Consider the following 27603-nt stretch of genomic DNA (forward strand, 5'->3'; position numbering starts at 1 on the left):
TCTGGGGTTGCGGTGCTCATCTCGCTTTACTGGCCGAGGAAGCCGGCGTACAGCTTCTGGGTCATGTGGCCAGCATGACAAAGCCACTTCTGGTGAACTAGAGCAGTGCACGGAAATGGCGTTTACCTTCCCGCCAGAGTGGTACCTATTTATATACTTGCACTTTTGACGTGCTTTTGAACTGCTAAGTGGGCAGGAGCAGGGACCGAACAACGGGAGCTCACCCCATCGTGGGGATTCGAACCACTGACCTTCTGATCGGCAAGCCCTAGGCCCTGTGGTTTAACCCACAGCGCCCCCGCGCCCCCCAGACAACTTAGTAGGGTTCAAAAGAACCCAAAATAAAATAAAATAAAATGAGACTGCTGGAAGGAGGCCTTCTTCTCTCCCCCCCCCAATCGCTGGGGTCTTGGTGGATAATGCTAAGCTTTGGTATCAGTAATACATAGTATGACAGTGGCAATATTTAACAACTTTCACTGCACACAGGTGGCGTAGTGACAATAAAGTTTTATTTATTTATTTATATTTAAGTAGTAGAAGATGCAAAGGTTCCATGCAGAATGGTTACGGAAGGGTAAATTGCCAGGGAATACACAAATTGTGACTGAACTTAGTATTTTTTACTAGCCATCAGGAATGAATTAAAACTTCCTTTGAGTATATGCAGAGTGCTGTGCTCTCTTTCTTTCCTTTATTTATTTATTTATTTACAAAAGGATTTCTGTACCACTATAATAAAGTACCAGGGCCATGTAAAGCATAAATTGTTAAAAAAATAAAAATAAAAATAAAATACAGATAATCATTGAATTGACTGGCTCCTCAAGTGCAGCCTTACCACATAAAGTTAAAAAGAATTTTAAAATGGCATGGCCAACTTATGCTCCTTCAGTCTGCAGGGACCTGGCAGGATTAATGACACAGCAGCAGCAGCCAAGTTTACTTATCCTGTAGGAAAAACATTGGCAGGTTGTATCTTTGAAAGGGGCAAAATACTGCAGCTGCTTATTCCTAGGTATACAGTACTCCCGAATTCTAATCAGCAGGATTAAGTGCATGACCATAATAGTAACTGTGGCAACTCCTAAGTATTATTTTCTTAGAAGTAGCAGGCATTGCCTTGATCCAATAAAACTGCTTTGGAGAAGGAGAGGCAGGAATGGTCGAATGCAGCCAGTACCTTTATTTATTTACCTGGAATTTTAGCTTTCTATAAAGGACGGCATGTGCAGAGCCCAGGCTTTTGGATTGGAGAGGAGAGCAATGTGTGCAGCGGCACAAATGAGGGATATACAGTGGTACCTCGGGTTACGAACTTCATTCGTCCTGGAGGTCCGTTCTTAACCTTAAACCGTTCTTAACCTGGGGCAAAGTTCTCAACCCGAGGTACTACTTCCTGGTTAGCGGAGTTTGTAACCCGAAGTGTTTGTAACCTGAAGCATTTGTAACCCGAGGAACCACTGTACGTAGTTCGTCATCCAGTAAGGAATACACATGTGGAAACCTCTTTCCATCCATGTGGAGGTTCTAGTAGGGTTGAGTGCCTGTCTCTCCTTTGTGAATTACCTCAGAATAAAGAAGAAAATGGGGATGACGTGAATTTTTATGTATTTATTTTTGTATTCACCAATCTCTTGGAGTATTGTTGTTTTCTGATTCTTGTGTTCTAGAAGTTGTGCTTCCATCTACAATACCATCATTGCTGCCATTAGAAGACTGAGCCTGCTGGTAATAATAATAATAATAACACTGTAGTAGTTTTTGGCTTACCGGTAGTTAAAGCAAATAGTGTTAGTAGGACTGCTATCCCTTTGAGCTTGCAGAAGAGGCGATCGCTCCTTTTGCAAAGTGTGCTGAATGAAGTGAAATGGCACTACCACAATGGGAGGTTCTAGAGGTATAACAGCAGCAGGAAGAGAAATCAATCCTGTATATCTAAGAGGACACAATTAGGCATATTTGCATCTAGCTTCCACCAGTGTCAATTGACTTTTTGTTCCAAGCTTTAATTTATTTAGTTCATTTAAAACAAGCATTTAAAAACTTAATTATAAAAAGTATTCTAGGTGTACATTTAAAATGCACACAGTGAGGTCTATTTTGGGGGGTCTTTTTCACTTTAAGTTCAGCTACCATTCAAAATAATTTTTAACTCATTGTGTAGGGGATTATAGTATTACTTTATGCCCAAATCAAATCTATACTAAAGGAATCCATAATTACGGTAGTTGACGCTATGAGTTTTGAAATTCCCATTTTCTTCTGCAGAAAAACAGAATGTGATCAAAAGTAATTTTGTGAACTTCGTTGAGCTCTAGCTAAGCAAAACGAAATTATTATAAACAAGACTAAGAGTGAGGTGTAGGGTATTACTGTTAATAATAATAATAATAATAATAATAATAATAATAATAATAATAATAGTTATTATTTTCTGTGGTTGATATCACCATAATGGTCAAAACAACAACAAACACTCACTATGCTATGCTGAATGGGGGTGTTTATGTTGGATTGTATTATTTAATGATGGATGAACTCTCTATAAAATGGGACACATCATGTCTGCTATTGAACATTTAGACAGGCACCTATTAGAGAGGAAGCAGCAGTTGTTGCTTATCACGTTTTTGGTGACTTGCCTTTTTCAGCTGAAGGTAGGTCAAATTCTTTTGTGCTCACAGTGGCACTTCATTTTATTAGTTACTGAGTTTCCCCAAGTAGTTGCTGTAGTTGAAAAAGGCCATAGTTTCTTTCCTCAGAAGTGTGAACTGAGAATCTCAAGAACCAATCCTAGCTATTTGGGCACTCTCGATGAAGCATCTTGGACCTACATTGAATGTGCTTCACTTCTTCACCTGGCCATATTTCCCTTTGGGGATAATAAATATAGTTGCAGTGTCTGGAAACTGCAGAGTCCTACATGTAAATAGTTAAATTTCCATAGCAAAAACTAGAAGGCTCTCCTAAGTATAAGTAGTGTCTTTTCTCCCTACCTCTCCTTTGTGTGTGATTGTGCAAAACACCATTCCTGCTGGGAGACAAAACTGAACATTTTCACATCAGTAACTTTAATCCCCCAGAGTCGAAAAATGAAAAATGTTCTGTATTTTCTCCTGCCTCTTGTTTTCTGTCATGCTCACTGTGACACTGACCAGAATTCTAATGTAGGAAGTAAGAATTGTTATCAAAGAAAGCTGCCTTGAGGGGTCTCTTACAAAATTCCCTCAAATATGTTTTATATTGCTTTTCAGAAACTCGTATTTTGTTAGCTTTTCACTGTATCTCAAAAAATTGTTGCTAAATGAGAGCACTGACTAATGAAAACAACGAGCCATATGGTCCAACTTTTATTTGGGCAGATTAATAATAATATTTAAAAATTAGCAGTCAGAACTTTTGAGCTAAATAATTTTTCTGTGTAGCAGTGTGTGATGACACCATATTGCTACCATTATGTTAGGGGATAGCAATTCTGTGAACCCTGCTTGTGTTAATAAATAACTGGCACTTCCATATGTTGTAGATGTTTTTAATTGAAGCACAGCTTCTATGCTAAGGAAATGTGTTTGAAATAATATATTTATAATCCTACTTTCTAAACTAGTTAGATTCACATCAGACTTTCATTCATGAGGGACATGGCTTTTTCTGAAAGTGTTGTTGATTACAAAAAATTGTGCCAAATGGTGCAGTTGGCAAATAGGTATACTCTTTGCTTGAGCAATAGCCCAGAATAACAGTTAGATTGAAAAGTTGTTAATTTATTGAGTGATTCTGTAAACTATTTAAACTTTCCTCCTTGTGGTCTGAAATTGCCCCATGTATCAAAGAATAGCTACAAATGATGTATTTTATTGGACTGCCACTGTTTGCTGATTTCAAACCCTATTATCAAGCTGGTATTGTTTTACCTGGTTACTTTATGCTGCTATTGAGGGGATCTAATTCTTTTTCACATTGGTACTTAATTTTGAGAGAACTGGTGTAGGGGGGAAATCAAAAGAACTATATAAAATATTTTCCAGAAACAAAACCACTGAGCTAGAATTTAGTTAGCTGCTTAATTACATTTTATTCCTTCCTCCAAAGAGCTCAAGGTTGTGTTAAACAACCTCAGAAGACCTTTGATAGCCATCACCTGGTCCTTTGCATTAATCTTTCCTCACCATGACAAAACTGACAATCAGTTGTCTTGTGCAAGATTCACTTGTTATGAGAGAACTGTAGGAAGTAGGATGGAGGTAATAATGTGCTATGTGGAAGGGCTGATGGACATGTTTCCCCCATCCTAGAAATAGCTGACTTGTTTTGGTTTCCTTGGTCTGAAACAGGTAATTTTGGAGTTGTAAGCTTTACCTTTCTAAAGATGTATAATTTGCTGCACCTTGGTGGAGACTTCCAGTGCATTAGTTAGCCAGACTGGTTTCACCCTGGCCAAGGAGTTCTCTGACAGGGTAACAGCATTTTGTGCCAATCACTGCCCTTGTTTTTATTACTGGCTGGTTAAGCCAATTTCTGTGTTGCACTGTACGTTTGAAGTTGGTGTTGGGTTCACAAGGCACCTATCAGCCATTGTTTGCAGTTCTACCTATTGAACTGCCTGTGGCGAGAATAGGTAGGAAATATAAGGGCAAGGGCAAGTTGCCTTTCTGTGCAGTTTCTAGCATAGATCAAATATCTAATTGGTTAAGGTTTCCTTCCTTGGATATACCGGTACTTCCTTCCTTTTGAGCATTCCAACTTTTGGCATACTCTGGGATTCCAGAAGAAAGCTGCCTTCATGAACAGAAAGCCAGACATTAGGAAACAGCCACATGAACATCATGCAGACAACAAAAGAGAATGTCAAGTTTAAGGGGAAGAGGAGGAAAGAGATATAGCAAGAATCTTCTTTGTCCTACATCTTGGAGCTACCGAAAGCCATTTATTTTGCTTTTCAAAGCAGAAGAAGTGGCACAGAAAGCCATCTTTTTACTTATTGGAAGGGTCCAAGTTGGAAAGGTTCAGTGCCTGTTCAGGCATTGAAACCTGTCAGCTGAGAGAACAAGAAGACTGAGATTTTGATACATTATTATTTTTAAAACCTTTGTTTAGAAAGGTGGTGCAGTACAGCTGTGTTTGTTCTTTTTTCATAAGGTTGGAAATGCCAGTAAAGATGCCCACAGCATTCTACCTAATACAGATGGTGCTTATTAAAAGCCTCATTCCAGCTGCCTTTTTTAAAGGTTTAACATTACTTTAGCTGCATATTTACAATTTAATATATGTGTCAGTTTCCAGACTTACCCCTCTGGGATAAAAATGTTCCAGGAAAATAACTAACACTGAGTTAAAAATGGACTGCACATGGTTTCCTGTTAATATAGCTATCTTTGCCTACAGAGCCAGTGTGGAGTAGTGGTTAAGAGTGGTGGACTTGTAATCTGGTGAACCAGGTTCATGTCTCCGCTCCTCCACATGCAGCTGCTGGATGACCTTGGACTAGTCAAACTTCTTTGAAGTCTCTCAGCTTCACTCACCTCACAGAGTGTTTGTTTTGGAGGAGGAAGAGAAAGGAGATTGTTAGCAGCCTTGAGACTCCTTAGGGCAGTGATAAAGGGGGATATCAAATCCAAACTCTTCTTCTACTGAGGATTCATGGGATGCTAAACATTTTACAAACACTTAGTGGTCCATCTCACAGTTTGGCCAGTGATTTCATATGTTTAAACCCAGTTATAATCTGGCTAGTTATCCTACCAGAATTGGAAGTGATGTTCTCTCAAACTAATATTTACATAGTTAATCTATTTTTAATGAACTGGACTTGCTTACTTTGTATCTCCTATTCATTTTAACTTGCTCACATCTTAAGAGACAAGTTGATGTAGAGACATAGCCTGCTGTGTAGCAAGCTGTCTCGTTTAAAGCGAATCCCTTTATCAATTGTCAAGTCAGATTAAATCTCCCATTGAAATCTTTGAGGCTCGGAAGTGTTCACGTTTGGATTACACCCATAAACTTCCAAGAAAATTATGTGTCTGTGTTGTGAATATCCCCCAGATAACTGGTCAGTTGTGTATGTGAGTTACTTAGCTCACAATCTTTTACATGGATTCATTTATCAGTGAACCAAGACTGATTGTGCCGCTTTTTAAATGTGCAAAACATCCTCCACAAAGATATCAAACTTGTTTCATTTGGAGGAAAAGTGGATGTTATCCTTAGATTTGTGAAGCTCTACCCTGCTACAGAGGGTTCACCAGCCTTTGAGAGCAGTTTGGGGGGGGGGGAGGCAGAAGGAGTTGCTGTGAGAACTGAGAAATGGGAAACAAGAGATTCCCCACTATGCACCAGTAGTACAATTCAGTGAGCACATAGTGGTTTGGGTGCTATGTGTGCTGCTTGTGAGGGAAAGAGGATCAATATGTTCCTATACTTTGAGGTTGGAAGGGAAATGGACAGCCTTCAAAGAAAATCACTGAGCTTGATTGCTTAGATTATCTGGAGGTTCCGTGTTAATTGTCTCCTGTGTTACAGAGGCCTGGCTGCCCTTAATGGGAAGTTGGGCATTTAATGTTGCTGTGGAACACTTTTCCAGCAGAGATTCAGCAGGCAACCTCACATTGGATTTTCAGATGACCTTTTAATGTTTTCATGCCTATGCAGTTGTTTACAATTCTGACAGGTAGATAGTCATTTTCAGGATTGTTCTGTACTATTTTAGTTGTTTTATGTTCTGTATTACTGCACAACACCCTGAGTGGGCCATATATGAATACTTTGATAAGTAAATACAAATTTACTTCTCTTACCTCAGTGGTGTGCAAGGCACCCGTTCATGCAAGGATGGATTGGAGGTTATTGGGCTATGAATAGTATTTTCAGGAGAAATAACACTTTGTTCAGGAATGTGAGGCACCCTGTGCTGTGAAAAGCAACAGCCCTGTAGTCAGTGTCTATCCATGAGAGAAGATGGACATGGAAAATAATTGGTAACAACTGTGTACTTATTGTCCTAAGCGCCGATAATCTAGAAAGCTGATGTGAAACCACTGTAATAGGATTTTAGGTGTTAATGAAGCAGTCAGCATTCAAGTTCTAATGGGAAATGAAAACAAAAAATGACACAAGGCAGACAAGGTCTGTTAAAATTAGATATGAACTTCAGAATGGCGTGGTCTTTTTTTCTTGATGTGGCACTGAAGGTTCTTCCTGACATGCTACAACATCAAATACACTATAATGCTTTCTTCCTTTCACCAGTTAGCTGAATAATAAACCAGAAAATTGCATATTAGAAGGATAATCTACAAAAGAAAGCACTGTTCTCACTGCTAATTTTGGACTGTGTTCAATCCTTTGTTTTAGGCAGCAAGCAACACGTATATTTTGATGAAGTAAAAGTATTTTATGTAACCATTACTTATTACTAATTATCACATGACACTTTGAAGAAAGAGAGAATATTTAAACTCTTAGTGTTCAAGGTTTCTAATTAGTGTAAGCTTTTCTAGTATAGAAAATTAAGTTTAAGGGTTTATGTAAGAAAATGGTCAATCACAGTTTCTGTGTTCCATAGATAGCGTGAATAATTGTTACCTCTTTATTTTTTTACAGCTTTTTAAGTACTTAAGAAGTATATATCAACTTAATTTGAAAACTAAATATATCTTGTTCATTCAGCTTTTATTCCTTTGTGATCCTCATAGATTTCCACTGAATTTTCTTAAATTGTTCAAAATCCTTTCGGTATTATTCCAAGTGACATAGAGGTAATGCTGCAATGGGTGTTTTTTGACAGTGGAACAGAATCCCTCAGGAGGTTTTGGACTCTCCTTCCTTGGAGGTTTTTGTTGGATGGACATCTGTCATGGATGCTTTAGCTGAGATTTTGCATTGCAGGGGGCTGGACTAGATGGCCCTTGGGGTCCCTTCCAAATCTACAATTCTACGAAGAATCCCCTTGTTGTCCCCCACTTTCTCTGGCCTTCTTCTGTGCCAATGTGATTTCATTTATCTGTTTTTAGGCTGCCATAAGATATTTGAATTGTGCTCAGGGCAGTGGGGAGAAAAGAAGAGACTATTTGTTTTTAGTGAAGGTTTTAAAATGTCACACCACCATGCATTAATGTTTCCTTCACAAACCCTTGTTCTGTCATACTCTCAAACATCAGGGAAACCTTGCAGAGGCAATATCTGTGACCTGGTATATTATTTTATATTGTCTAAAAACAAGCTGAGCAGCAGAATCCACGTGAAAGATATTGTAAAAACATAGTGAGGTGGTTTCTATAGTTTAATTCAACTTCATAGGTATAGGGTCATGTCAGAATCAATCGGGCATTTTCCCTTTTTATGGAAGTAATGGAATGTCTTCATTTTTTTCTGTGTAATTTCAGTTTTATTGATTCTACTAGATTGAGTTCCACTCACGTATTCCTAACTCTAAAGCTTTGTTTTTGTTGCTGCTCCATAGCTCTGTGCTTCATTAAAATTACTTTTCTCTGAAAACTCGTAAACTTTTAAGCACTGCTGTTGTGCACTCTTGTCATCAGCACTACATGTGTGTGTGTGCATGTGTCATCTTTTCCTGTTTCAAACAGAATAGATAGTGTGTGAGCATTGCAATACAGATTTTGGGCTTTTGGACTGTTGAATAGGAATTTTATAGATTGCACATTCATTTCTATTTAGGCTTTTTAATTATTAAGTCATATCCTGTATGGAATTTGTGCAGTCTGTTTGAAAGAACATGCACAGCAGTTCAGAAAGCTCTTTTATAGTGGTTGTGTTAACTGGTGTAAGTGGTAAACAGAGGCGTAGGAAGCCGCTTGGCCGCCCGGGGCGGCAAACGGAGGCACCCCCCTGGGGGTGGGGTATCCTGATGCTTGCGTCGTAATGTCACAACGCACGTCAGGACGCTGGAACGACCACGACACCACGCATGTCAACAGACGAGTCTCCTAGTCAGGGCAACATTTCTGTCTTGTCTCGCACGAGGTGGCGGCTGATCATCCTACCCCCCCTCCCCACACACACATGCACACCAAACATGCAATGCTACCCTTCCTTCTGTGCCTCTTGCATGTCCACAATCTCACAAACATTTATACTTTGCGGCGGCGGAGCGCTGCATCGCTTCCACAGGGCACCGTCGAGACCCACATTTGGCACCAAACAAAACTCGCTCTGGGTTCTCTTTTCTCTCTCATCCCCCTCCCCACCCCCAACTGCGCCCGCTCACCGTCCCTGCTCCTCTCGCCCTATCTCTCCCCGCTGACAGGGAGCGAAGCCGCCAGCAGAGAGAAAGAAAGAACAAAAGCCCAAACCAAAAGAAAAAAAGTTTCCAAGCAACTCAAGGGGAGCTTTCCAAATAGGCAAGAGTTCAAAGTGAGGGAGCAGGGAAATGAAGGGGGGAAAGAAGGACCCCTTTTCTCCCCCACCCCCCGCCCCGCCACGAGCACACACTCAGACACCGGCTCCTCATCGGAACTCCTCGGCACCTCAGCCTGGAACGCGGGCACTAGGACCAGCTCCTCCGACTTCTCTCCTCAGTTAGCCCAACAGTGCCGGGAAGAGCAGCAGCACACACACCATACACTTTGCCAAAAACGGGGTGCAGGTTGGGAGAGAGAGAGAGAGAGAGAAGGAAAATCTCGGGAAAGGGGTGGAGGGAGAAAAAAAAACTGGTACTGTACAAGTTGCTTTCCTTGTCCTGCCAGGGGCTGAGGAGAAGGGGGAGGTTGAAGAGGGAGGGAGGAAGAGGGGCAAGCTCCAAGGAGTTCACTTTCTTCAGCTCCCCAGGTTATTCGTCTTTCTCCTGGCAAGAGTCGCACGCAGGGAGTTTATTATTTTCCCTGCCCTCTCTCAAGAGATGGAAGAAAGCGCGAGGACGACCCCCCAAAATAAAGTGCCACAGAAGGTGGGGGAGGGAAGGTGGGGAGGAGGAGGAGCGGCAGCAGCAGCCGGGAGGATCTAACTATAAAGCGAGGGGGAGACCCCAAAGGGAGGCTTGGCAGAGGCAGCCACTTCAGCTCCTGCTTCCGTCACCAGAGAGGGGGAGAGAGATGCACACGCAGGAGAGAGGCGCCTACCATAAAGCGAGGGGAGTGCCATGCACACTCCGTCCGGGCCGGTGCTGCTGCTCCTGCAGCAAGCTTATGAGCCACCGCTGCACAGACGGGGTGCTGGGCGGTGGGGCTCGGCTTGGGGAGGGGCGGGAGGGGCCGCCGAGTGTCACCCTCCCTCCCTTGGAACCCGGGGCGCCCCGCCCCTATCGCCCCGCCCTCGCTACGCCACTGGTGGTAAACATTAAAGCCTCGCATTCCTTATTGCTAGCACTGATGTATCTTCCTGCAACATCGGCATAAACATTCTGTTGATAGACCTGTGTACATGTAAAGCACCTCTTTTTTTAGTGTATTTGGTAATATTGTTAATGGAGGATGTGCTAATAGCACCAGAACATTCCTGTTATATCCTTCATAAAAACTCAATTGCAAAATTCATTGGGCAAAAAAGTTTTCAGAGGTGATCTGTGTAATCGTTCTGCTTGTGGCAGTAAGCCAGTTTCATCCTTAAAAGATTAGCTGAAACTTATTTGCACAAGTGCTTAAACTGACAGAATGCCAGCTTCCTAGAGTCTTTGGTGTCTCTTTTGTAAAGTCTGTATTTCTCTATAGTGCTTGTGGGTTTTTTTTGCTAGAAAAATTGGATTCTGGGTGTGCACATGTACAAAACTGAACTATATTTTTTGTAATTACACAGGAATGTAAACTACAGCTGGACGTTTTGTTTTTGTCTGGGCATTAAAGTGTTTTGCATTTACGGTTTTGCATTTACATGCTTATTTCTTTCTCAAAGATGAAGAATGTAAAGCTTCTGTTTATAAGGGGCTCCCCACTGCACCCCATGTATTTAACATGGAAGTGTGAGTTACAGTTGCAAGAAAATCCAATAGTTAGTTGAGCTTTCTCATTGCAAAAGCAATTGTGTTCCAGAGAGAAACATAAATGTCCAATAATGTAGTAGTACATAATTGTGCACCCTTTGCTACAGATGCTCTCGTTCATGCTAGTCACATAGCCTTTAAATTTGCTTTAAATCCATTTTCCCCACTGCAGTGGCTTCCAGATATCTCTTGACCATTTGGCCACACTGGCTGGGGTCTGATGTCATTTGTAGCCCCAAACATCTGGTGGACATCAGGTAGGGGAAGTGAATTGTAGAATAACAGAGGAAAATTCTTAGAGCGGCTATACATTTCTGTGGAAAATGGAACCAGTACTGGCAACATCAATATGTAGTCTTGGTCTGTAGTTTAGTTACACCTGTGTCTCCTTCAGTGGGTCTAGGACAGCAATATTTGTTAAGTACATAAGCTTATGTAACCACTGGACACAGGAAGAGGAAAAATTGCCATTCTGGGTGAGATCAGTGATCTGTTTAGTTAGCAGTCTGGTGACAGTCATCATGCAGATACCACAAGGGAGACCAGCAAGCATGGCATGGTGGCAATATCTGCTTCTAGTTTTTGATTTTGAAGGTATACAATAACTGAACATGAGATTTCACTTAGTACACAAGAAGAGCCGTACTCACAGGAAGTAGGCCTGCCATACATCCAGAATTTCCCAGACATGCGGGAGTTGTCCATTGGAAATAGCACTCTGGCGAAATTTCCGACAATCAGGAAAACCTGGGGATATGCCAACCCATTTCAGAAGTGTTTAATTTTGGGCGAATTACCTTAAAAAAACAACACACAACTCAACTTTGCTAACCCCCCTCCCGGCCCAAAAAAAGCTCAACAATTTTCACTTTTTGAAATATTGCAACCCTACAGGGTTAAGATAACAGCCCTTTCCTGGTCTTTTGTTCCTGTAAGCATTTGGTATGCTGAGGTGATGACTTTTAATATTAAACTTGGTCTTTATTTATCTAATTGTGCCAAACAGGTATATTTGTGGTATTGCAAATAATTATGGCAATGATTACTATAAGTTGATTATATGTTTTGTGAAGTAATACTTCTTAAATCTGATTTACTGTATTTTTATTTTTCTGTTGAAAGCCGTTCAGGTGTACAGGTAGCAGTGAAATTAGTGGGAGGTAGGTGGATTTGAGAAGCCTGCTTTTGTTTTGCATTTCCGCATCTAACTGAAATGCTTGGATGTTTAAAATGGGGACCGAAATGGCCCTCTGGGGACCATGTCTGGTGATGTTGAATAGAATCCTCCATCTCTGTTGCAGCTCATCTGGCATACATTATCATCTTGCTTTGGAACAACGTTGGGATGAATGGCAGTGTTCACATTTCATGCTGTTTAGTGTGATGTGTATGAACTGGAATGAGCAAGCCTTGGCCTTGCATCCTCCCCCCCCCCCACACCTCTTTTCCTCATACATGACTTGTAGGATAGAATCACAGACTCAGAACTATAGAGTTGGAAGGGACCATGGAGGCCCAACCCCTTGCAATCAGGGAATCTTTTGCCCAAAATGGGGCTTGAAGTCATGACCCTGAGAGTAAGAGTCTCATGCTCTACCGACGGAGCTATGTATCATGAGCCATCTTGCCAGTCAGAGGAGGCATTAGGCAGATGTGTGAAGGAAAAGGCTTCCAATGGCTGCTGCTTAGGGTTGAATCACAGAAGAGTTGGAAGGGACCCCAAGGGCCATCTAGCCAAACCTTCTGCAAGACAGGGATCTGATGCCAAACATGGGGCTCAAACCTACGGCTCTTAGATTAAGAATATGCTTTACTTACTGAGCTATTGGAAGGGAGATCTTAATTCACTTTTTACTTAAAGTTGGAGTGTTGTGTTGTCCAAACTATAGGTTGTTGTTGATATGAACTATGGTTAACTTAGCTTCCTAACTCATAGTTGGCTTGTTCAGGGTCTGAGCAGATTATGTGATAAACCGCAATTGCATGTCAAGGACCCGATCCCTCCCCCGGTGAAAATAAGACACAGGACACCATATGTAAGGTTTAAAGTGGGCAAATGAAAAGCCACGACTTTATTGGTTACGGATGTTGAGCGGTATTGGCTTAGGCATTGGATCTAACCAACTATATCCGACTCCAGTACGTCGTGCTGGCAGTCCGGGAAGGGTTAACCACAGATGGGTGAGCCCCTGCTGCTGCACATCAGCTAGGGACTCACCCTGCGATCACCGGCATGGGGCGTGCCTGGGGCCCTCACCTTCCACGGCTCTGGACAGTGGCCATGCCCCCCCGAACTCCTTTACCGAAGTACCCTTCAGCCTTTTGGAGGGAGGTGATGGCCAAAACCTCCCCCCACCTTTCCAACCTACCCTAAGATCCAATGCCTAACCGCCAATCGAGCCAAAATAGCTCGCCGCCAATACCCTCACACCCGAAACCAATACCTAATACCCAATATTATATCAGCCAACCAAGCATCATTTCCAGCATCCGATAGATGCACGCCATCGTTCCGATAAAGGGATTCCTCGCTGAATTTTATAGCAGGGTGCGTGATGACCTGCCCCCCCCCCCCCATAGCAAGCACTCTACGGGCCACCGCTTTCTCCAATAGCTTTCTGGCCCTGTTCACGGCAATAGGGCAAAGGCAGTCACGCCACATACACCTTTCCAGCAGAGAGGACCAAAATATGGTCAAGGAAGGGAAGGAGGCCAACAGTTCATCAAAGTCCATAAAGATCTTCCACTGCAGATCGACGCCCTTGCGATAGGCCAGGTCATTCTCGCCAAGTCTCGCCAGGTCAAAGTCTCAGCTGTGAGGGAGGAGGGACTTCTTTGGTCCAGTTCATGCACGTAATGCTAAACTATGGTGTAGCATGACATGCAAACACCACCTCTGTATTCCTATACTATGGTTAACATTTCACAAACTTTTTTTTAACAGCAAAAGCAACCTTTCCCACACAAGTGAAATAAAAATCTGCAAATGTTCTTATTTCTTTTACTAAGTCTGTTCTTATGTAGCAGCGCTTTCAGAGCAGTATTCCTCTGATCGCTACCTGTTTCACAGGGTTTGGGCATCTGCACCCTGAGCAGCACTGTGATGGACAAACTGATGTTAAGTGAAGCCATTGGCGGGTTTAGATGGAACTGATATGAGCAAGAGTTGCAATGCTGAGAGGCTTTATGACTGTTCAGTTTTCAGAAATGGCTTGCTTGCTGAGAAATAATAACGAAGCGTTTTGCTTGTACGTCTCCTCCATAAGATGTAAAGGAAACATTGGCAATAATTGAAATGTGCACTCTCTCCACTTTTGGAATGGAATTTCTTTTTCTTTTCTTTTCTTTCTGTTAGCAAATCGGAAGTGATTGCCTAGTAGCAAAACTCCAGGTGTCAGGTTTCCTGCTGAAATGAGAGCAAAAGGCCTCATATGAAAACGATCTGTGTGTGTTGAGACTGAGGTAATGGAAGCAGAGCAGCAGCAGGCTTTGGCGCAAGATTTACTTTTACTTTAACCGTTTTTGTTTTGTTTTAATGTTATTTTTCCCCAAAGCCATAGTTGGGAAGAATGAATGTTTGGGTTTCTTTTGGAAGAAGAGAATGAGAGAAGTTGTAAAATAGCAGGAGCTGATGGCCCAGGATTTTCCATTCCTCTATAGGTACTAAAGTTTTTTTTTCAGTAAGGGAGGGGAGGCCTCCAGGAAGTGGGAGTGGGCTCGGCTTCAGAGGAGAGCAAGGGGTGGTGGAAAGGGAGGTTGCAGATTAAAATAATAAACATATCCTAGGGGTGGATTGCCACACTGTTGCCAGAGCTAGTGGGTGATTTAAAGGACAAGATCCCTGTGAAGGTTGGGAAGGTTATATATCTTGTGAGATTTTGCTTGGGAGTTTTACTGAAACAAAGTGAATAACGGTTTTTTTCCTGGTGTGTCCCCCCCTCCTATTGGAAAGCAGAGCAGCATCCCCTAGGCTAGTCAGGCAGAGGGAAATGGAGTGAAACTGGCTTGGTTATTTCCATAGCAACACGTCTGCTGGTCACCAGGACTGCGTGTGTGAGAGAGAGAACAGGAGAAAAGAGGTAGCCTGTTTTCCAGCACTTGGTGATGCCTTTTTCCTTCAGACTGAAGTGCAGTTTGTCCTACGTTAACTTTTTTTCACAAGTTGGCTGTTGTTTTACAGCACATTTTTATTTTATTTTTAAGCAAAGGTCATTTGTAAATGGAGAAACACTGGCAGAGTATTTTCCTTTCTTTCTTTTATGTGCCATGAGGATATAGCGTCGTTTGCAGAGTGTAATTGAGACCAAACGTTGAGCTTGGGGCCCAGGAGAGAAAATATTTTGGGCCTGCAGGTCATTAGTGAGGTGAGCAAAAGGGAATCCTGGGCGGTCTAGTGAGACGAGGAAAACATGCCAGCCTCATGGAACCTGGTTAATAGAACAAGTAGAATTAAGCTTACTTACTCTGAACTATCCAGCCTGAAAACAATTGGGCACAGTGGGGCAGCGGAATGATGTTGCGGCCTAAGCTGCCACTGATCAGGATTTTACAAAGAACTTTGAAGAGGTATAGTTGGAGAAATATATGTATGCACACCTTTTAAAGGCAACAGACCTGTTGATTTGAAAACCTTCGTTAGGAAGATGTAGGTGCCAAAGGGAAAGTGAAGAATGATTGGCCTGAACTTCAGCTTACGGGAATTACTGACAACATTTGAAAAGGTATGAAGAAGGCAAGTTTAAACTCTTTACTTTTATTTAAAAAGAAGAAAATTCTTACTATTCTTTTTTTTCCCCTGGGAGAATACCCAGTGCCTCATAGGTTTTTTTTTTTTTTTAAGTATTCTGCAATGGCATTTTTTTTCTTGTACTGCCTGTAGCATTAATTCAAACTCCTCCATATGCTTTCTTAATAAGTAACAGAACTATCCAGCAGTGCCCAGTTATGAGAATAAGGGGCCTTTTCATGGAGTGATGCAATTGAACACTTGCCATTCAACAGAAAGCATTTCATAACTTCTTGCTGAAAGAAATGACGGTAGCTTTTTCTTTTTAGTTTGCAAGTAGTTCAGTGGCTCCATCAAATGTAAACAGTGTTTTTCTCACCTTTCTTTTCCCTCTTTTACTCCCTTCAGATTGTATCAAGCAGCCTAGTAAGAGTAATGCTGGGAAAATATGGTACTTTGGTCATTCATTGATTATATTTCTTAAAATGTTTCCTTTTCTCCTAAGTACTAGAGGTGTGTTTGGTATCTGGAAAATGCATTGATGCAGCAAATTCTAAACTTTGACTTCGCTTCTTTCAATTAGAATGGCACATCAAAAGTTGACATACAGCAAAAGGAGCGAAACAAATTTTCTAACCCCTAGCCTTTTCAGGCTTCAAATTAATACTTAGAGTATCACTAATGTACACATTATAGTATTACTATAATGCTTGTGGACACCACTGGGTTTTGCTCAGTGGAAGGGATAAGTTTCAAGGTAAGAGGCGTGCAAATATATTGAATGCTGCTCTTTTGGAGTTACCATTTATATAACTTTTGTGAATCCTACTAGCTAGCCAACTGAAATCAAACACAAATTGGATATCATACCGGTTGTTGGCATTAGAAAGAGATGTTTTGAGTGGCATTCAGAAACATATTAGAAAGTATGTGGCAATAATGGTTCTGTTTGTTTGTTTGTTTGGTTAAACACCCTTAGCATAACATGTGTAGTCTTAATTAATTGCTTTGTTTCACTTGATTTGAGAGCTGGTAATTATTACCAATAGCTGGACCTTGTGTTGTAATTGCAGCTATTAATTGTAAAAGTTTAGATCAGATACTGAACGTTAGCAAGCTGTAGTGGCAACTTTAATGTGCCAGCTTTCAATTCGTTTAGTGATGTGTTTAGAAAGCAGCTCCTGTGTGGGCAGTTCTGTCTGCTTCTTTCAAAGGAGACCTGGTGCTTGCAAGTTTCAGTTTCCAGCTGCTAATGCCCACCCCCAAATCTCCCATTGCATTTTTACTCTTAATAGTAACAAGTTCAGCACCAAGGAAATTGATGTCACAGATTTCAAATGAGGGAGAAAGTTGTAAATCAGTGTTACTATTGTATTCACGTAAGGATAACTTATTTTGTAAAAATACATTACTTGTTGCTTGCTTATATGGGGGATTGCTTATATATATTTGATGCTGCTGCAGCAGAATCCTGGTCGTTTTAGTTGGCTATAGTAGAAATTTGAATGTGAGCTTTTAATTTGATCCCTACACATTTTCCTAATGACAAAGCAGTTATCATGTTGGTTGATTGTTGGGAACACAAGTTACTTGGCTGTCTAGGACAGTAGTTTCCAACACACACTCTGCCGGACCACTTGAAAAATGCTGAGGGTCTTGATGGACCCTTAATGAGTTTTCTACCTGTTGTAGCAATTGCAGGGCACTCTATGATTTTTAATTGTATTTTCGTCGTTTCTTTTGTTTCTTACATATTGCATTGTATTACAATTTGAATTCCAAAGAGCTCAAATTGTAATACAACAAAATACAAAATCCTGTCCATTATTTCTGCTTCCTCAACTTCCCTGGGATACCAGGAAGCACAATGGTCTTCAGTCAGCAGGAGAGTATGCCTAGGTAGTAGGGAATTATGTCCAGTTTCCGGGGCCATCACTTTATTCTAGACCAGGGATGGGGAACATGTGACCCTCCAGATGATGAACTACGACTCCCATCACCACTTACTAGTGGCCATGCTGGCTAGGGTTGATGGGTGTTGTAGTCCAACAACAGGCAGAGGACCATAGGTTCCCCATTGGTTTTCTAGAGATTGACCAGGATTTTGACAGAGGTGTGACCATGTTAGTAAGGAACTCCCTAAGGCCTAAATGGGCAGCCTCTGAGGGCAGACCAGTACAACCCCAGATAAGACTGAGGCACTGTGAGTGGGTGGTTCCTTAGAGTCTAGACCAGATGGATGAGAGGTTGCCTGGTCTTGATGGGGTTACACTCCCTCCAAAGGAGCAGGTACACAGCTTGGGATACCTTCCGGATCCATTGCTTGTTACTTGAGGATCAGGTGGCCTCAGTGGTATGGAATGCCTTCCATGAGCTTTGGTTGGTGACCCTTTAATTATTCTGAGCACTTGGGGACAGGAGTGTGTGTGTGTGTGCACGTGCGTGCGTGCGTGCACGCATGAAGGTGAATGATCATGTCTCTACTTAGAGCAGGAGTGTGATTTGTTTTTGTCTGCCTTCTTTTTTTTTCTCCTGGCACTTATATAGGACTGTTGGCTCATAGCAGTTAAAAGGCTAAAATGGGAAAAATTAGAAAGTAATTCTATAGTTCTGGCTTGTTGTCAGAGTCATTCTTTGTGTTACCAAGGCTCATGTATGTGTATGTATATGTTCTGGAGACTTCAGAAATAAACATTCCCACACTCCCAAATGCTGCTATTAAAAGGATGAAAATTCACCAGGTGTTCGCTATTGGAGACCCTTTGCTCAACAAGAGTGTCTATGTCTCAAGCTGCACTATTCTGGAGTTGATGCAGACTGTATTGGGAGGTTCCTGATAAAGTTTTGGGTATTATTTAATGACCTTGCTTAAATGGGAGCATAGAAGATTCTTTGCTTAAAAAACACACACCAGATATTATATTAAAACAAGGTGAGTTCTTAAGTAATTTCATTATGCTTTTAAAAAAACAAGCATAACCAATGGCCCAACAGTTACACTTTGATTTACCTATACTTTATTCACAATTGATATTGTTCTAGTCAGTATTATCTTTTAGTGACAGTTTTAGAAGGATTTAATAGCTTTGTTTACATGCATGTCTACAAGCTGCTTGAGTACAGTAGTAGTTCTATGCAAGGGTTTGCATGCAAAGCTTTCTTTTTCTGTGTGGTTCTTCCTTTCTAAATTTACATTCATTTATCTACAGTTATAGGTGTCTGTAAATAAAGACAAAGTTACACCTATGTTCTGAAACTTGGAAACTGGACCTGTATTGTTTGTAATTTTCTGTGGTAGGTCCCCCATCCTCCACCATTTGATGCAGAAGAACAGATATTTAACAAATTGCTCTTTGCCCTGCTATGCTGGAAGCAGGAGAAATAGGAGCTGATTCATTGTAGGATGGGACACCTAAAGTGTTGGATTCAAAATGCTGCAAGCAGCTTCGTCTGCCCTACAGAGCCAAGGGTGCTTTATCAATGACAACAAGTCCCTGTTAGCAGTGGCCAAACAGAGATGTTCCTGATTACATCTGTATGGAAGGAAGCAGTCCCACTGGGTTGTGCTTGTTGTGTATGGATTGAGGCTTCAGCTTCCCCTGAGAGATCATGCCACAGGTTTTACATTTTCACTTGCAAACAAAATGATCAGCAGCTAAAATACTTTTGGTGTGCTACCTGGAAAAGGTTTACTCTCAAAGGGGTTCGCTTCATGTTAATTTCAGACAGACTGAACCCTAGCCACAGCTTCAAGTAGTTTCCTTGGGTGCAGCTGGTGGTTAGTCACACTAGTGATTTGGGGTTTTGCCTACTTGTATGTACATGGGTGGCACTGTGGGTTAAACCACAGAGCCTAAGGCTTGCCTATCAGAAGGTTGGTGGTTCGAATCCCCGCGACAGGGTGAGCTCCCACTGCTTGGTCCCTGCTTCTGCCAACCTAGCAGTTCGAAAGCACATCAATGTGCAAGTAGATAAATAGGTACCGCTCCTGCGGGAAGGTAAATGGCGTTTCTGTGCGCTGCTCTGGTTCGCCAGAAGTGGCTTAGTCAGGCTGGCCACATGACCCGGAAGCTGTACGCTGGCTCCCTCGGCCAGTAAAGCGAGATGAGCACCAAAACCCACAGAGTCGTCTGCGACTGGACCTAATGGTCAGGAGTCCCTTTACCTTTACCTTTATGTATAGGCATGTAGCTATCTTGATGTTTTTATATGTGTGGTGATTAGATTCCCTCTTTTGGGGGGGCTGGTGCACATGGGTAACCTGTAAGGAGGAAAAAAGTTTGAGTTTAAAAACTTGTATCAGGAGCCTGAAATTTAAAGAGAACAAAATTAAAAGACTGGCAGGTTGGCAACGTATCTGTACCAGTCTGGAGACGAGATAATTGGGAAATGAACATATGGGGGGAATTTTGTAGTCCTCCTTAATTTTATGAAACTTAAATTTCAAGCGTTGGGTGCCTTGTATGCCTTGCTGCCTGTTAGAATGTAGCAGCATTAAATATTTTGTGTCTTTATTTGTATGTGTCCATACAATTGTACATGTCTGAGGAGACTTGCACATATCAGAGAGTGGATGGACCAGTATGGAGTGTACATAGGGTGTGAAGGTTGTTGAAAAATGTAGGAGGGTAGGGTACTCTTGTGCTCAGGTCCTGCTGTGAGAATGGGATGTTGGACTAGATGGGCCATTGATCTGATCCAATAGAGCTCTCCTTATTTTCCTATGAAAGGATTCTTCGAGAGATTAGGATGTGGGCCATATTGTATTGGTAGCGCGCTCAGCTTTGTGCAAGTGGTGGTGATTTATTTATGTGTTTACCTATATTAAAATACCCTAAGCACTATGCTTAGAAAAACACATGCCAGCAAAAAGTCTTGCAGTCTACACAACCGGGTACAAAATGAAGGCAATGGTGGTGAAAGCAAATGAAGGTGAATGAAGCAGGTGGGGTAGTTTACACAGGGAATTGCATTATACTGAGTCAGACTGTTGGTCTACTGGAGCTCAGTATTGTCTACACTGACAGGCAGAAGCTCTTTAGGATTTCAGGCAGAGGACATTCCCAGCCCTACCTGGAGATGCTGAGTATTGAACCTGGGATCTTCTGCATGCAAAGCAGATGCTTTACTACTGAGCCGTGGCTCTTGACCTTCACATGTTCACTCTTTGCAGCGTTTACCTGTTCAACAATCAGTTTGAGTTTGTTTTCTTCAGGTACATTCAGGTAAAGCTAGCCTGTTTCTGAGAGTTCTGGTCCTTGTCATATTGCGATCTAGGAATGCTCATTCCTAGCACCAAGCATGATTGAGAGTTCCCTGGAAATTCAGTTGCTGTCTCCTCCTGCCAAAACAAACAACTTCAGGAGTAAGAGTTTTAGATCAGAATCAGGGCAGGGGGGAAAGCAACTAATGAAAACATTTGCAAGAAACAATCAGAGAACTGACCCAGAGAGAAAAGATGACTTGCCAAACAAATGACAAGTCTGGCTGGGTGGTCTCTAGTCACATAGTTCATGGCAGTCAAAAAGAGTTTCATCAAGAGTTAGCATTAAAGAATTTCTGTGCCTGCACCATACAGTAGCCAGCTTTATAGTCCAGACTTTCAGAGGGAATGAGGATGCAAATGAAAATTTCACTGATAGTAAAGAGTTAACATTAAAGAACCTTTGCACGTGAATTTACAGAACAAACTGGTCAGCCTGAATTTTGCCTGTGCCCGAACAAAACCTTGTTTAACTTTCTGAGATGGTGAAATGACATTCAGTTCATAATACATTTGAGTGGGCAGATGTATAGTCTAAATTAGGTAGTATTTTTTGTTGTTGACATCTCTAGTTTGTTTGCTTTTTAGTGCCCACCAAAGGGCACAAAATATTAGTTTAATTACATTTCCGCCTTCCGCCTGTATATCTTGTGACTGGGGAACAGCCAACCAATGGACCCATTCTGCCCTAAGCCATGCCCAGTGGCCTGCCACTGCCCACAATTAATTTACTGGCAATAGCAATTTTGATATTAGCATTGGCAGTGCTAACACAACACTGCAGGGCCATGGGACACCTTTGCCAGTGGTATACCTGCCTCTGGCCAACTGCTTCATCCATAAGAATGATCGTGTACCACACCTCCTGCTTCCAGCCTCCCAGGAGTTCTTGTCATAAGTGTTCTCCTTTTGCTCTTCACCTGACAACATTTGGCCCCATTGACAATCCTGCTGGTCCAATAGGGAGAAAGTGAAGAGGAGGAGATGGAAGGGAAGATAGAGCAATAGATGGATTGAGTGAAACAAAAGAGAAAGGGGAGACAGAGATTCTAGGTGCCCATGTTAATGTTGTGTGACTGTGTGTGCTCGCGCGCAAGTGTGGATTGGCCCCATACGCTTTGGTTTTAGCATTCCCCACCACTAGCATGTGGCCCCAAAGGGTTGGGCAAGAGACAGTGTCAACCCTCAGACCACAAAACACTCCCTACCTCTACCATAGTTTGGGTGTGTGTGTGTGTGAGAGAGAGAGAGAGAGAGAGAGAGAGAGAGAACGAGCTGCATATACCGTATCCTTTCCTGAGCCAGTGTGGTGTAGTGGTTAAGAGTGGTAGACTCGTAATCTGTGTCTCCGCTCCTCCACATGCAGCTGCTGGGTGACCTTGGGCTAGTCACACTTCTCTGAAGTCTCTCAGCCCCACTCACCTCACAGAGGGTTTGTTGTGGGGGAGGAAGGGAAAGGAGAATGTTAGCCGCTTTGAGACTCCTTCGGGTAGTGAAAAGCGGGATATCAAATCCAAACTCTTCTTCTTCATCAAATGGTCAGGGCTGCACAGGCTTATTCTTCACAAGCTTTCATTTAAAATTTGGAACTTTTTTCAAGGAGGAAAAAATGAAACTTCTTCTTAAATGATGATTCAGCAGTGATCTTCACCTCATTGCTGTTTTCAGGATCAAGTTTTTTGTATTTTTCTGTTAGATAAGGCATCCCCAAACTCAGCCTTCCAGATATTTTGGGACTACAATTCCCATCATCCCAGACCACTGGTCCTGTTAGCTAGGGATGATGGGAGTTGTAGTCCCAAAACATCTGGAGGGCCGAGTTTGGGGGTGCCACTATTATAGTGGTGCTAACCATGTAAAGAATGCCACATCACCACCTTTTCATAGCATTACAATGGGTTTTTCTTCAATTTAGTCCCCTGCATTTGAGTTCAGAGACAGTACATGTATAAACAGAATCTACCCCAGATAACCAACCAATGGAGAAGCAAAACTACATCATAATTGTGTAAATGGAGAGAGACTGTGGGCAAGGGGTGATGAAAGGAAGTGCAACTTGGAAGAATGAAAAACCCTATGTGATTTCATTTCCACTGTGGAACGTTTTAAAAGTTCAGCAGTGAGGAGTGCTTGCTTCTGCTACCTCAGTTTTAAAGGGTCAAATTGGTGGGGACAAAGTGATTAACATTTCTGTCAGCTGCACTTATATTACTGATACTTGAGGAGTCAATCTGCAAGTCGGAATATATGTGAAGAAATCACTTCTCAAATATCACAAGATGTTAAGGAGATGAAAGGGGTTGAAAAGGAAATAAATACAAAGAAGCTATATATGGTTATGAAGAAAACACAAAAACCACTGCATGAGTGTTCTATTAAACATCACATAGTTTACTCGCAGCCCCCTCTAGTCATTGTAAGAACGCACAGAGACCATGCAGGTTAGCACCACTCACCACCTCCATGCTTCCTTTGAAAGAGTCCCACACTCCTACAGATGTATGTGTCGAGAGCCCTGTAAACAAGGAAGTACTTGCTGAGTGTCTAAAACATTTCTCCCTCTGAAGAAACAAACAATTCCAAGTTTTATTTCACTAACTTGGTTGAAGCGTCAAATGTGTCCCTGAGATTTCATATTTTCATCCATACATCTGTTTTCTTTTCCCAGTGAGGATAATTATGCATTCCACAATACCCTAAATGAACAGGAGCAGTCAATGAATTCTTAAATGCTTGTCGTATGAATAACGACCATTTTTAGATGCTGTGCTACCCTCGTGGGCACCTGTGTAAAAGCTCACTCGGGAGAGAATGGAACATGCTGAAATGAATATGAAAGAATTAGCTCTTTATGGCATTCCAGGCTTGTTGAATTTGATTCTCTCAAAAGGAAAATCATGTTTGTAGCACCACAAGGTTCCTGTAATAATCTTCACTGATTAATCCCATGGAGATATACTGTATGCCCCATGGTTCCCCCCCTATGTTTAAACATTCTTGCCCAGATGTTAGTAAGCAGTCATGTTGGTGTTCATTTCACAGTGCTTTTTGCTTTACTTCTGAAAAATAGAAGCTCCTCTTTTCTTGATTTCTTGGGAGTTTTTTTTGTTCTGTTTTTCTGAAGTTTTTTTTATAATTTGTTTTATGTTGTACCCCACCCTGGTACTGGCATCAATGAAGGGCAGGCTATACATCTTATTAGTTCATTAATAAATAATATATTCGGGGGCATTGCACACACATATATTTGTATGCATGTTTTTATATAGAATATAATGTACGACATGTAAAAGCTGAGAAGGCACATTAACTTGTGGGAATTTTAAATGTTTTGGGGAAAGAACCATTAGACTTCTTTGTGTTCTGCCTCCAGCCTGCCAATTGGACATCCCTGTCTATATCTCTAGACTTCCTTATAAATATTTATTAAGTCTACAGTAGGGATGGGGAAACTTTTGGCCCACCATGTATGGTTGGACTACAACTCTTATCATCCCTAACCATGGCTGATGGGAGTTGTAGTCCAACAACCTACAGAGGGCCATAGGTTCCCCTTCCTTGGTACAAGGCATAACACACTGACATAACTTCATGTTGCTCCTTGCATTCAGCAACTTCAGAAATGTAAGTTTCTGAGTCTTGGAATCTTCTGAAGACTTGTATCAAGAATCATTATCATCATAATTTCAAAGAAATACCAATGTGATTTCAAAAACAATAAAACAAGTAACATATAACAAAATATAACAAAACAATAGCATATTTAAAAAGCAACAATAAAACTTCAGTATCAATTCCAGTAGCTAGGAACTGGTATTAACTGTCAATAAAAGCTCACGTAAAGAGGCAGGATTTTAGCTGTCAGAAGAAGCATCCAAATCTCAGTACCCACCTACTCTCAACAGGGAGATTTTTCCAAAATGTAGGCAGCAGCACAGAAAGCCCTTCTGCATACAGCTATAAAATTCTATCATCATTAGTTATTCAATTCAAGATGGACTCTGCTTAGCACTTTATACTCTTGACCACGATTAGTTGACTTAATGCTTTGGATACTGGATGTGTTATTTCAACCCTTCTCAGTTGCTTATTCCATATGGGGATGAGTTTAGCTATCTGGCTTTAGTTTACTGGTGATACAGGGGTGGAGGAGTTGTAGGGGAGAAATTGCTTTCTCCTTGGGACTTTTCAAGTGCTCCTAAAAGCAACCTACACTGTGTAAGAAATCGTTGCCATCTGGATCTGTCTTAAATGGCTTGTGTTAACATGAAGCAAGTAATTTATTTTGAAATCTTTAGTATTCCTTGAGGTAAATGTTGACAGCGATACTGGCATAATTATGTACTTCATTGTGTATAGGAAAATTGTGTGCATGCTAGGGAGATTGACAACAGTTGTCAGAATGCTGCCTTATGATACTCATCTGAACAGTTCGTTCTTGAAGTAGCATATTTCTTCTGTTCCTATCAATTTTTTCAACAGCATATACTGTTAGGCTGAAAAGAGATCTCTTTTATGAATATCTGAATAGTAGCATTAAAAAATTATTCCAATGTGGTAACCTTGGTTTTTGATAAGGAGATAGGGGAATTCTGAATAGTTCATTATCTCTTTCTGAGTACAGGATTAACACAAGTGGGCTTTCTTTTATTTTTTTGTGTTTTGTTTTCTTTTTCTAGGACATCCAGGCTGAAATTGATGCCCACAATGACATCTTCAAAAGCATTGATGGAAACAGGCAGAAGATGGTAAAAGCCTTGGGAAACACTGATGAGGCTGCGCTGCTCCAGCACCGCATTGATGACATGAACCAGCGCTGGAATGACCTGAAAGCAAAGTCTGCTAGTATCAGGTAAAAAAATGATTTGAAAGTTACATCTGAATCAGGGCTGCTTCCTGTGATGCATTTTTGTACATGTAGGGACACAGCTTAAAAATGTTAGCGCCATCCTATCATGCGCCGGCATGTCCAAATAAACATAAGAGCCCAACTGGATCAGGTCAAGGGCCATCTTGTCCAACATTCTCCTCTCACAGTGATGCCCATGGGAAGCCCACAAGCAGGGCTTGTGTGCAACACCACAGCCTCACCTGCGATTCCTAGCACCTGATATTCAGAAGCATTTTGGTTCCAAACAGCGGAGGCAGAATGTAGCTATTAGGGTTAGTGGTCATTGATTGCCTCATCTTTGATGAAATTTTTTAATTCTCTTTTAAAGCCTTCCAAATTGGTGGTCATCTCTACCTCTTGTGGGTGCAAATTCCACACTTTAAATGTGCATTGTCTGAAGAAGTACTTTTATTTGTGTCTCCTTAATCTTCCAACATTCAGCTTCATTGGACGTTCCCTAGTGCTGTGAGAAAGCGAGGAAAACTTTTCTCTGTATGCTTTCTGCACACCATGCATCTCTTATCATGTCACCTCTTACTTCTCTAAACTTAAAAAAAAAAAACCCTCAGAGGCAAATGCCAAGGCCCAGGGGAACCAGCAGGTGCTGTTTAAACCTTCTGGAGAACTAGAATGTGTGGGTGAGGAAATCCTTGCTGCCTGGCAGGGAATAGTGTGCTAGCCATATCTCGAGTACCCCTGACATTTTTGTGAGCATGGGAGGAATAGATTAAAATGGTGGTTTGCTAATTTGTTGAAGTCTCCTTCCGCACTTTTCACCACTAGGCAGCAAGGGCCCCCCTGTGCAGGCAGCCTGATGTTGAGAGACATGCCAGGCAACCCACTCCACCCACCCCTTGCCAGTGGCCCAGATGTAGCATTGCTATGTTGAGGACATGGGATCGGGGATAAAAAGCCTGGTCCCTTACTAACTGTGTGACCACATAACATTGTGTCTGAGCTGCTCACCATCGTGCCCTGCCAGTTTGTAAATTGGAACACTCCCTAAACCTGTTCTTGGGATTTCGCCAATTATCCAAAGCAGATTTATGGGACATGGTGAGAGGGGAAGAAGAGAGAGGAAAGCCTCATTCTGTACACACGGCAACTTGGATGAATCCCACCTTCACATCAAAATTCCATTCAGTTTTACATTTTCAGGGACGCTTGGGAGGTCAGTGTCTGTCAGGTTGCGCTGCCGATAGTTGGAACAAGTACCCTTAACGTCTTGAGTCTTATAAGCATCCATCACAAATCATCAGGAAAGAGATGAGAAGACATTTATGTTAATACTTTAATCAACAGCTGCAGTGTTCCAGCAGTAACAATTGAGCAGCATGGTGTTTCTTGGGGATTAATGATCATTTGGGGGAAATTAATGGCCCAAGCTGCCCTCAAGTCATTTACTTCAGCCAGTCATTAATTCCAGGGTGAGCGTCTGAGGATGAGTAGTGGTTGTTATTATGAATGGTGTGTAACAATCATACTTAAAACAGTTTTACAATTAATTTAATTTGTGTATATACATGGAGCATGATGTTCAGATGACATATATCAGCTGTAAGGGAGAAATCTAGAGGTATTACTGCTGAGGTGCATAATCAGAGGGGGCTAACTGCAAACACTAAATCATCAAATACAATACACAAGCAATCATTTAGTCTGTTGTAATAATCAGATCTAGGTAGATTTGACTTTGTATTTCAGAACTTGTTCAGAGTTGGATGTAACTACCTCCTGCAATGTAACTGCTTGCTTCTGTAGTATGTGGTCTGCAATGTGGGGGT

At 41.7% G+C, this 27603-nt stretch overlaps 1 protein-coding gene across 6 annotated transcripts in view; it reads left to right on the plus strand.

The window, feature by feature from the left end:
* UTRN (utrophin) overlaps positions 1-27603 on the plus strand; it is a 321884-nt gene that overhangs the window by 189983 nt on the left and 104298 nt on the right. For 4 of the 6 annotated variants that reach the window (XM_033143929.1, XM_033143931.1, XM_033143930.1 and 1 more), the window contains one exon: positions 25608-25780. In XM_033143929.1, coding sequence (XP_032999820.1) covers positions 25608-25780 — 173 coding nt within the window. Of the gene's footprint in view, positions 1-14473; positions 14600-15178; positions 15661-25607; positions 25781-27603 lie in introns of those variants that run through there. The other 2 variants (XM_033143935.1, XM_033143934.1) reach the window with 2 other exon arrangements.

This window comes from Lacerta agilis, chromosome 3 (genome assembly GCF_009819535.1).
Source record: "Lacerta agilis isolate rLacAgi1 chromosome 3, rLacAgi1.pri, whole genome shotgun sequence".
NCBI classification, from domain to species: domain Eukaryota; kingdom Metazoa; phylum Chordata; class Lepidosauria; order Squamata; family Lacertidae; genus Lacerta; species Lacerta agilis.